The sequence below is a fragment of the Lupinus angustifolius genome, chromosome LG03, assembly GCF_001865875.1.
Source record: "Lupinus angustifolius cultivar Tanjil chromosome LG03, LupAngTanjil_v1.0, whole genome shotgun sequence".
Taxonomy (NCBI): domain Eukaryota; kingdom Viridiplantae; phylum Streptophyta; class Magnoliopsida; order Fabales; family Fabaceae; genus Lupinus; species Lupinus angustifolius.
Window position 1 is genome coordinate 13,563,733 of NC_032011.1, and position 11,568 is coordinate 13,575,300.

The 11,568-nt window shown below is 34.4% G+C and overlaps 1 protein-coding gene across 1 annotated transcript; it reads left to right on the plus strand.

Moving 5' to 3' along the window:
* LOC109343429 (coatomer subunit alpha-2-like) lies at positions 3,867–9,002 on the plus strand. The gene is made up of 3 exons (XM_019581703.1): positions 3,867–4,176; positions 4,271–4,771; positions 5,644–9,002. Exons 1-3 carry the CDS (start codon positions 3,969–3,971, stop codon positions 8,589–8,591), a joined length of 3,657 nt encoding a protein of 1,218 aa, XP_019437248.1. The 5' UTR covers positions 3,867–3,968; the 3' UTR covers positions 8,592–9,002.

The following is an 11,568-nucleotide window of genomic DNA, read 5'->3' on the forward strand; positions in this document are numbered from 1 at the left end:
TATATATATTTTGAGTGAACTTAATGAGTCTAATTGTATCCAACTCGAGTTTGGTTCGTTTATTTAATGAGCTTAATTTTCAGCTTAAGTTTGGCTCATTTGATTCATGAACCAAGTTTATTGAACTAAATAACGAATTGAATTTTGAACGAATACTAAGTTGGTTCAGTTCATTGCTAGCTCTATTCTGGATGACAAATAATCCGGACCCATTAGGTAAAATCCACACGCCATATGTGCATGGGTAACAAATGGATCACAAGTATATCTATTATCTCTAAATCTCCCTTGATTCCTAGTTTTCATAAATCACTCTAACTGTTATATACCTAAGCACATGTTTGGGCCGCATAGGCACAAAACTACAACTGGCATTTACGCAGACTAATTTGGCAACTATTGCCTAGCTGCGCGTACTCGCACTTTTTTGCTGCCTACGCGCCATGAGTTTTCGATAAAGGGCAATTTCCTGGGCTTATGTATACCTGTTTGGGGCCGATGCATCCCTAGACACTCTTAAGGGTCTCTTTGCGATTGATTTGGATGGAAAAGAATGATTAGGAAAAAACTTAAAAGGAAAAAACTCTTAAGATGACCCTAAATTCTACTTTTATATTTCATTTCAAAACTTAACTCACAAACAGACTCTAAATAGCTTACAGCTGACTTCGATACTCCATGAGTCCTTAAAATAATTGTCTTAGGAAAAAACAATCTTTATTAAAAAACTAATTAAAATAATTAATTAATTGTCTTAGGAAAAAGTGAGTAATTGAATATTAAAAGAAAATAAAGATAAGAGATAATACTGTAAGAAATGATTAACATTATGATATTGTTCGGTAACATGAGCTTTTAGCTTTTTTGATATCTTGTAATTTTTTGACTCAGACGATAAGTTACTAGAGTCTTTCCTTAAACGAGAAATTAAGAGACTTTTTAGCTTTTAAAAAGTGGTTTGTAGCGTTCGAAAACTATTTTTCAGAAATATACTTGAAGTAGCGTTTAGAAACTGAAATAACTTTCAATAATTCATTTTTCAATTTTATCTTTCAAAATTTTGAAAAATTATATTAGTTGTTTACCTTATCTCCAAATAAATAATAATATTGAGTTTCCAATTATAAATAAAATGTTAAAATAAAAGATTAAAAATTATTTATGTATTTAATTACTTCAATTAATAATTATATAATTAATAAATATTGTATGTATTTTTTAGTCATTTTCAAATTTCAGCTAGTTACAAAGTTAGTTTATAAGCTTTCACGTAGTTTACCGCCTACAAGCTTACAACTACAAGCTAGTTTTGCCGAGAATAAGGATTTGTGTTTTTGTAGTTGTTGTTTTTGTTTTATTATTACATCAATATATAGCATTCTACCTCAACCTTTTTATATTATTCTAAGTCTATAACTTATATTGTTGTTTTGTGGAGAAAAGACATAGTCCACTAGAATATGAGTCATTTGCACATCAAGTTCACTAAATTAAGAGTAAATTACACTGATACCCCCTGAGTTTTAGAGAAATTACTTAAATCACCCTCACTTTTCTACACCTACACAAACCCCTACTTTTTATACTTTCATTACACTGACCACCCCTGCATGAGAAATACGTGTATTTTTTTGAATAAAACATATGATAAATGCAATTAAGTTAAACAAAACATGGTATATTGTGGAGAAAAGTACCAATAAAATATTAGTTGATACCTCTTTATTATTTTTGGTTCGTTACGATGTAGTATAAGAGCAATTTAAACAACATCTCTTTAGAATTGTTGATACATTTTGTAACCAAAAATAATAAAGAGGTATCAACTAATATTTTATTGGTACTTTTCTCCACAATATACCATGTTTTGTTTAACTTAGTTGTATTTATCACATTTTTTATTTAAAAGATTATACTTATTTCTCATGCAGGAGTACTCAGTATAATGAAAGTATAAAAACTATGGGAAATTTGTATAGGTGTAGAAAAGTGAAGGGTGATTTATATAATTTCATTAAAACTCAGGGTGTTAAATTAACTCCTAAATTAATTATAGTGACATTACCTTAGAAACTTATAATAAACTAAGAACTAAGGGAAGATAACATCGAAACATATCATATTTTGGCAATCAAAAACTAGTTTTTTAAATCATTGGGAGTGAAGAGAATTTTTTTAAAATAAGTTGGTGTAGAAACCTTACCTTTGTTGTTTGATACATAATAAAGTGTTCATCATTTTTTCTAAAAAAACGGACCAGATTACCTATCCTATAGATGTTGATGGTATTAGTGAGTCTACCTATGGTTGCCTTAGCCTGCATAAGGGGAGATCCTCTTTAGTATTGGAAAGTCCAATACTGGATGAGATTAAGACATGTAGCAAAAAAAATCTTTCAATGATTATGATTAGATGTCATTTTTTAATCAAAAATAAATAAGAAATTTGGAAAAAAATTTCATCCTCATATTCCAATACTGATCTCTCCGGTAGATAGAGTTGAACTCATACATGATTATACAGTTCAACCATAATAGTTTTAGCAACTGCTACAATCATATTGTGACTATGAATCATGTAGACTTTGATGCTGAACATGACTCACAAAGTAAAATCCAATATTAATGAATAACCATAAGGAAGGGAACAGATTTTTTTTTTTTAATTTGCAATGAGTAGAATAACTTTGAGTGAGGAGGCAAGTAGGAAGGAAAAAACTAGTATAAATGCGATTTAACATTTAATGGAGTTCTCAAATGATAGTGGTTAAAACCGAAATTTTGGAACAATTCAAAACTAATCACTATAAGTAAACGATAAGGACCAAATCTAAAGGTTGTAGAACTTTCAAAACCAAAAGTTATATTAAGCCTATTAAATACTACATTTATTTAGGAATGATAACATGTGTGCGTGATACGAGTAGTGTTTTCCCGTTCTCAAACTCACAATATTTGTAGATATTTATGTGGGTAACAAGATATTTACGGGTATCTAACAAATTTTTAATTTTAATTAAATATTTATATACTTTGTAATAATTAATATGTAAAAATAATTATTATATGAATAGTATGATAATCATGTGATAAATTTACGATCATAGTCAAATATATGTAATTTATTATGAAATAATAATAAAATATATAATATAAAAACAATAATAAAAAACTATAATACATATAAAAAATTAATTTATAAATTTGTAGGTGAGGTGAGTATAATAAAACTCGGTCTCATCCATATACTATTGTTGTGGGTACCCGCTATGAGTATTTCCAAGGATAAATATGACTCGGATTTTTTATGATCCCTACATTTATTACATAAAGATAGTAAAATTTTCTACTTAAGATATTAAAAAAATTATCATTTTTACTAGACATATATAGGAACTATATTATTTTACAAGATAACATTTTATTTCTTTAAACAATATCATTAGACCATTTGTTAATATTTCAGAAAACTATATCAAGTTTCCATAATCAAACAATTGCAATTGTGATACCCACAAACTTAATTATATTTTCACTCAAAGCCCATGGACAAAATAAACACGATAGATGAACATTATTAACACAATTTTCATGGCTCTCCTGCCTGATAACATAAAATGAGGGGGCCCACATGCTTGACCCAAAATGTCGATATAAATATAACAATTTAAAAAAATTTGACAAGCCCATGGGCTTCACCTAAATTGTCAATAAAGTAATGAACGTTTTAAAAATTGGCAGGCTCGGGGATTTGACCCAAATTGTCAATAAGAGACTCGAACTTAAGAAAAATTGATGACTAATTTTATTAGAAAAATGTATTAATCTTAGTGTCTTAATATCATCCAAGAAAAACATAAGAAAAAAAGTGTCCCCCTTTTCTTTCGTATAGCTCTATCAACACACTCAAGTCAAGAGTCCCAGATCTCATCATACTCAAACCCTGATCCTCCTCTTCCCTCCTTCAAAATGCTCACCAAATTCGAAACTAAAAGCAACAGAGTCAAAGGCCTCAGTTTCCACACCAAACGTCCCTGGATCCTCGCCAGTCTCCACAGCGGCGTCATTCAGTTATGGGATTACCGAATGGGTACTCTCATCGACCGCTTCGATGAACACGACGGCCCTGTCCGCGCTGTCCATTTCCATAAATCTCAACCCCTCTTCGTCTCTGGCGGTAATAACTATCAACTCCTGTCGTTCAATTCATGTTTCTTTTTATCTTCGATTTCGAGATATATGAAAAAATAGTTTGTTAATGTTGAATATAGGTGATGATTATAAGATCAAGGTATGGAATTATAAGATTCATAAGTGTCTATTCACACTCCTTGGACATCTGGATTACATCCGGACTGTTGAATTCCATCACGAGAGTCCATGGATTGTGAGTGCTAGTGATGATCAGACGATTCGGATTTGGAACTGGCAGTCGCGGACTTGTATATCTGTTCTTACAGGTCATAACCATTACGTGATGTGTGCTAGTTTCCATCCAAAGGAGGATCTGGTGGTGTCTGCGTCGCTGGATCAGACGATTCGAGTATGGGATGTTGGTTCTCTCAAGAGGAAAGCTGGTCCTCAGCCAGGTGGGGATGATATACTCGGATTGAGTCAGATTAACAGTGATCTGTTCGGTGGTGTTGAGGCTGTTGTTAAGTATGTGCTGGAAGGGCATGATAGGGGTGTCAATTGGGCCGCGTTTCATCCTACGTTGCCTCTAATTGTCTCTGGTGCTGATGACCGACAACTCAAGCTTTGGAGGATGAATGGTATGTAGTTTTGTATATCATCACCTTGGCTATAAGTAATTAATGACATTTCTGCTGTAGATTTAAATTTATAAGCTTAAATGTTGCATGTTTGGATTGATGAAAACAAATGGAATGGTTGTGGTTTTAAATTATGCTTGCTTTTATGTTTACTTAGCTATGGTAAATTGCGGGAGAATACGACTGATGTGTTCACAATGCAGTTGCGGAGACTCCGAAAACCACAATGTTATGGCTACAATTGTGGTTGCCGATGGTGGACCATAATTTAAAACCATGATAAAGATACAAGGTTCTATTGTTTGTACTTTTTTAAATAAGATGGAGTAGAATGGAACATAATTCCATCCAATACCTCTATTTTTATTCCCTCTTAATCTGGGTGGTATGAGATGGAGCCAATTTATTATTTACTCCATTCCATGATAAAATATCCAAACAATGGTATGATAACTTTCTTCTATTCTATTCCAGTCAATTCCACACATCTTTAAATATTCAAACAAAATGGGATCATGTCATGTTCTGAGAGAGAAAGTAACTACTTTTTTGTTCTCATTTAGCATGATGCCCTTTCGAGTTCTTGAGAAAAAGGACAGATTGTGGCTTTGTTGCTATTTGGATTGTTAGAAATGTTAAGAAACCCGTGTGCTTTGGAGGATCTTTTCTGTATTTGTTTGGGTGAAACATTTTGTCCAATCAAGTTCTTGGTAGCATTCAGTTCTGTAGCACATGATTTGGAAACTATAAGTGTAGTATTTGATTTGAAGTGACATTCTCCATGTTCCTAATATAGTGTGGTTTGGCAAAATATTAGTGTAGTATTTGAAGTGACATTCTCCTTATTCCTAATATATGCTTTATGTTTTCAGACACAAAGGCATGGGAGGTGGACACTTTGAGAGGACACATGAATAATGTTTCATGTGTTATGTTTCATGCCAAACAGGATATCATTGTGTCGAACTCAGAGGATAAAAGTATTCGAGTATGGGATGCAACAAAGCGTACTGGAATCCAGACGTTCCGCAGAGAACATGACCGGTTTTGGATTCTTGCAGCACATCCGGAAATGAATCTGTTGGCAGCTGGTCATGACAGTGGTATGATTGTTTTTAAGCTGGAGAGAGAAAGGCCTGCATTTGCAGTTAGTGGTGATTCTTTATTATACATAAAGGACCGGTTTTTGCGTTCCTACGAATTTTCAACCCAAAGAGAGACACAACTACTTCCAATTCGACGACCTGGTTCTCTAAGCTTGAATCAGAGTCCAAAGACTCTTTCCTACAGCCCAAGTGAAAATGCAGTTCTTCTCTGTTCAGATGTAGATGGTGGATCTTATGAGTTATATTCTATATCCAAGGACAGCTATGGTAGGGGTGATGTCCAAGATGCAAAGAAAGGTCTTGGAGGATCAGCAGTCTTTGTGGCTCGGAATAGGTTTGCCGTGCTTGACAAAAGCAGCAACCAAATCCTTTTAAAAAATCTGAAGAATGAGCTTGTTAAAAAGAGCGCCCTTCCGATTGCTGCTGATGCTATATTCCCTGCAGGAACAGGCAACTTGATTTGTAGGTCAGAAGATAAGGTCGTTGTATTTGATCTTCAGCAGAGGATTGTTCTTGGTGAACTTCAGACCCCATTCATCAAGTATGTTGTTTGGTCTAATGACATGGAAAGTGTTGCTTTGCTCAGCAAACATGCCATTATCATTGCTAACAAGAAGCTTGTGCACCAATGCACTCTCCATGAGACAATCCGTGTAAAAAGTGGAGCCTGGGACGACAATGGTGTTTTTATCTACACGACATTGAATCACATTAAATACTGTCTTCCAAATGGAGATAGTGGGATAATAAAAACACTGGATGTCCCGATTTATATGACAAAGGTTTCTGGAAATACCATCTTTTGCTTGGATCGGGATGGGAAAAACAGGGCCATAGTTATTGATGCAACTGAATATATATTTAAGCTTTCCTTGTTGAGGAAAAGATTTGACCATGTTATGAACATGATAAAGAATTCACAGCTTTGTGGGCAGGCTGTGATTGCTTATCTCCAGCAGAAAGGATTTCCTGAGGTTGCCCTCCATTTTGTGAATGATGAGAAAATTCGATTCGATCTGGCTTTGGAGAGTGGAAACATTCAAATTGCAGTTGCATCAGCTACAGCAATTGATGAGAAAGACCACTGGTATCGTTTAGGGGTTGAGGCTCTTCGTCAAGGCAATGCTGGTATAGTTGAGTATGCATATCAGAGGACAAAAAATTTTGAGAGATTATCTTTTCTTTATCTTGTCACTGGTAACAAGGAGAAACTTTCAAAGATGTTAAGAATTGCTGAAGTGAAGAATGATGTGATGGGTCAGTTTCACAATGCCTTGTATATGGGTGACGTCAGAGAACGTGTTAAAATCTTGGAGAATGTGGGTCATTTGCCCCTTGCTTACATCACTGCGTCAGTCCATGGGCTGCATGATGTTGCTGAAAGGCTTGCAGCCGAACTTGGGGACAACGTTCCTTCTTTGCCTGAGGGGAAAGTACCATCTCTTCTAATACCGCCTTCACCAGTCATGACTGGTGGTGATTGGCCTCTTCTCAGGGTCATGCGAGGCATATTTGATGGTGGGTTTGAGAATAAGGGTCGGGGTGTTGCTGACGAAGAGTATGAAGCAGCTGATGCTGATTGGGGTGAGGAACTTGACATGGTTGATGCGGATGACTTACAAAATGGAGAAGTGGCTGCAATTTTGGATGATGGAGAAGTGGCTGAAGAAAATGAAGAAGGTGGATGGGAGTTGGAAGATTTGGAGCTACCCCCTGAAGCTGACACCCCAAAGGCTTCTATCGATACCCGATCTTCTGTTTTTGTGGCCCCGACACCTGGCGTGCCAGTAAGCCAGATATGGATTCAGAAATCATCTCTTGCAGCAGATCATGCAGCTGCTGGCAACTTCGATACCGCAATGCGGTTACTGAACCGTCAACTTGGGATAAAAAACTTCGCTCCCTTAAGATCCATGTTTATTGATCTCCATAATGGCAGTCATTCCTATCTGCGTGCATTATGGTCTGCTCCAGTAATATCTTTTGCTGTTGAAAGAGGTTGGACTGAGTCATCGAGTGCAAATGTAAGAGGCCCACCAGCACTGCCTTTCAAATTGTCTCAGTTGGATGAAAAGCTCAAAGCTGGTTATAAGTCAACTACTGCTGGGAAATTTACTGATGCTCTTCGGACATTCATCAGCATTCTTAATACTATTCCCTTGGTTGTAGTTGAGTCAAGGAGGGAAGTGGATGAAGTGAAGGAACTGATTACCATAGTCAAAGAATATGTTTTGGGTCTGCAGATGGAGTTAAAGAGAAGGGAAATTAAGGACAACCCAGCACGGCAACAGGAACTTGCAGCATATTTTACCCACTGCAACCTTCAGCCACCACACTTGAGGCTAGCTCTGCTGAATGCAATGAGTGTCTGTTGCAGGGCAAAGAATCTTGCCACGGCCTCTAACTTTGCCAGGAGGCTACTTGAGACCAGTCCTACCATTGAAAACCAAGCTAAGACTGCAAGGCAAGTGCTGGCAGCTGCAGAGAGGAATATGAATGATGCCACACAATTGAACTACGATTTCAGAAACCCATTTGTGATTTGTGGCGCAACCTATGTGCCGATCTATCGAGGACAAAAGGACATCTCTTGCCCATATTGTACTTCCCGTTTTGTGCCAAGCCAGGAGGGACAGCTTTGTACTGTGTGTGATCTTGCAGTCGTTGGTGCAGATGCTTCTGGATTGGTATGTTCACCTTCTCAGATACGTTGATTCTGCTCCTGGACCAGAAGCAGTTTTTCCAAATCATTTCAGGTAAATTTTCAGCAGCAACACCGAGAGCACCATTGATCTATTAAAGTTTCCTGCTTGAACTTAGATTTAATCAGGAAGAATTAATGTTTCTGTTTTTTTGTTTCCCTCTGTACTTTTTACCTTTTACTTCTCTGAAGAATTTTTATGGATGCGATAAATTTACTTCATATTTTAGGGATGCTATTAGTTTTTATAGACAAGAAAGTGAGAGGGTGTTCTTGTATCAGATGATGGCTATAAACTGCAAGACTTGCAATTGCAGTTGGTTTATTTGGCAAAATATATAATGTCTGTGTTTAGTTGGGGTCCAGTCTCCTTGGTTGTAAAAGGGAGTAATACTAATCTAAGGTAAGTAACTCTTTGTTTTTTTCCTGTGTGTGTTTGTTACTGTGTGCAACTTCATGTTTTCTAATTTGTGGGAGCCTCATATGAGGGCTTATAAGCAGAGAGAGACAGGGAAATAAGAAAGGTTTTTTTTATCGACAAATATTAGTATTTGTTGTGTGTAAGACTCAAACCTAACCTCTTTCATTCCATCTCTTTCACCTTATAACTCCCTTTTTTCTTAATATATTATAGGTGAGACTTGAACTCAAAATCTCCTCTACTCCATTCCTTAAAACCTTCATCATAACCATCGGATTACCTTGTGAATCGAAAGAGAATGGGTTAGACACACTTACGAGGGTTTTACATTGGTTGGGGTCTTGGGGGATAATTTCACATGTGTCACTTTATGGGAGTGATTTCTGCTTAGGCATTTGATTCATTGATTGTATCCATGGGATTAATTTCTTGCCCACCATAATGTAGGAGGACATTCCGGGGAACCAAAAAAAGACTAGTGATTAGTAAAAAAAACATTATAATCTATTGAATTTTTAGTTAAATTTATTTTGTTTACACCAATTAGAAAATTTTGACTCAATTAATGCAGTGTGGAATTGTTGGTGATCCTATTAGCATTGACACAACAAAGTTTTTCTTTTGATTGTGTCAAATTTACACTATAACAATTAGGGGAATGTTAACAAGTGCCATAAGGGAATTGTAAATTGCATTTAGAAAACTAATCAGCGACCGAATCAAACGATTGCATGAACAAAAATAACAGCGCAATTAATATAATACGATTTACCACCTTTTTTTTTTTACAACTTTTTGTCCTAATTTTTAGGGAGTGTGACAACAAAATCGGTCACACGTCATAGCTATTGGTACCATTAATATCTACTTATCTAGTGACCAAGAACAGGCATCGAATTAATGTATAATTGCCATCGACAAAATTAGTCGCAATCTGGCTTGATTTGGAGTTGCAAAGTAGCTAGTAATGCCAATTTCAACATATTGTGGGATTAAATTGAGTGTAATCTGCCGGTGTAATTTTTTTTGACATTGACAACGCATTTATAGTTGATTTTAGATTACTTTTATTTTGACAGTTAATGATGACTAACATATAAACGGTGAATGGTGTGTTGACAATGTAAAAAACAATTATATTATTAGTGTACATATATTAAATACTTATTACATTATTTATTATTCATTTGAATTTTTAAAAAAAATCAATAATAATTAAATAGGTAAATAATATAGTTATGATATATAAAACTTATATATTATCATCGCATATTTTTTTTTCGCCACCTAAAATCACGTGTAACAGTATTTAGCAACCAAAAAGGGCTAGCCACCGTTTTTTCCACCCTGACAGTGGATAACTAATGCACTCTGTTTCTTTAAATAGGATTTAAAATTTATGTCAATTTACACTAAAAATAGTTTCTAGTTGAGAAAGCCAAATTTTGCAGCCCCTGTTCATTTTTTAAAATTGAAACTTGTAGTTAGAAATAAGAAATAGTTAGATATTGCAACAACCATGAAAAATAAGTAGTTATATAATATGTTTTCAAAATGGCTATTTTTTTGAAACAATCCTGTTTTAAATGCTAAAAATATTCATTTGGATGAAGATTCCAACTGCAACAAGAGGATTTACACATTCTTTATGCATGCAAAAAATGTAAGTTGGTATATCAAGAGACAACTTGAAAATTTTCTACTTCAAAATATGTCTCATAAAAAATTATAGGAAAAGTTTATTTTATAGTTCATTTTGAAAGGGACCAAAACATAGGTAAATTAATGTTAACTATTTGAAATGACATTCAGAATTAGATGATTTATACAATAACATTCACTCTGGTTTACCCCTTAATACTTTTAAAATTTTGCACCTTTTTATAAAATTTAACCTATAAAACTTGAACTTTCAAGTTAGAAAAAACACAAAACGTCAAACAAATTTTAGCTTGCAATGCTTTTTCAGTCAGACAAAACATGAATCACCAAACAATTTTTGTTTTCAAAGCTTTGTTTTTGACTTTTCCTAATAAGAAGCTTTTAAGCCACAATTTTGTTTTTGGTCAAAAGTAATCACACCACTCTAAAAATGAACATGCTCTCACTTAAAATAAAAGGATTTTTGTGAGAATAGGACGGTAGTAGGTGGTTCGACCAATTTGACTACTGATTCGATTTGAAAATGACTCTATTTTGTAGTCTTAATCGAATGAGAATTGGACCGCTTTAAATTGGGAAAATTCTGGTCCGACCATGTTAAACCGGAATAACCCGGGAAGTAAACTGTCTGGTTTACTTCAAATTAAAAAAATGTAATACTACTCCAACCTTTCGTTTTACTCTGGTCCAAAAAATTATTGAGAGATGTTATTTCAATATAATTATACATAATAATTATATAAAATTTTATATTTATTGATAAAAATATTAATTATTTATTAAATCGCTCTGTTTAACAGGACGATTTAAACGGTTAAACTGAATACATTAACAGAATATCTTCCGGTTTAACGTCCGATTCGGGTTTCATAACATTAATATATAGTGAGAATATAATATATATATA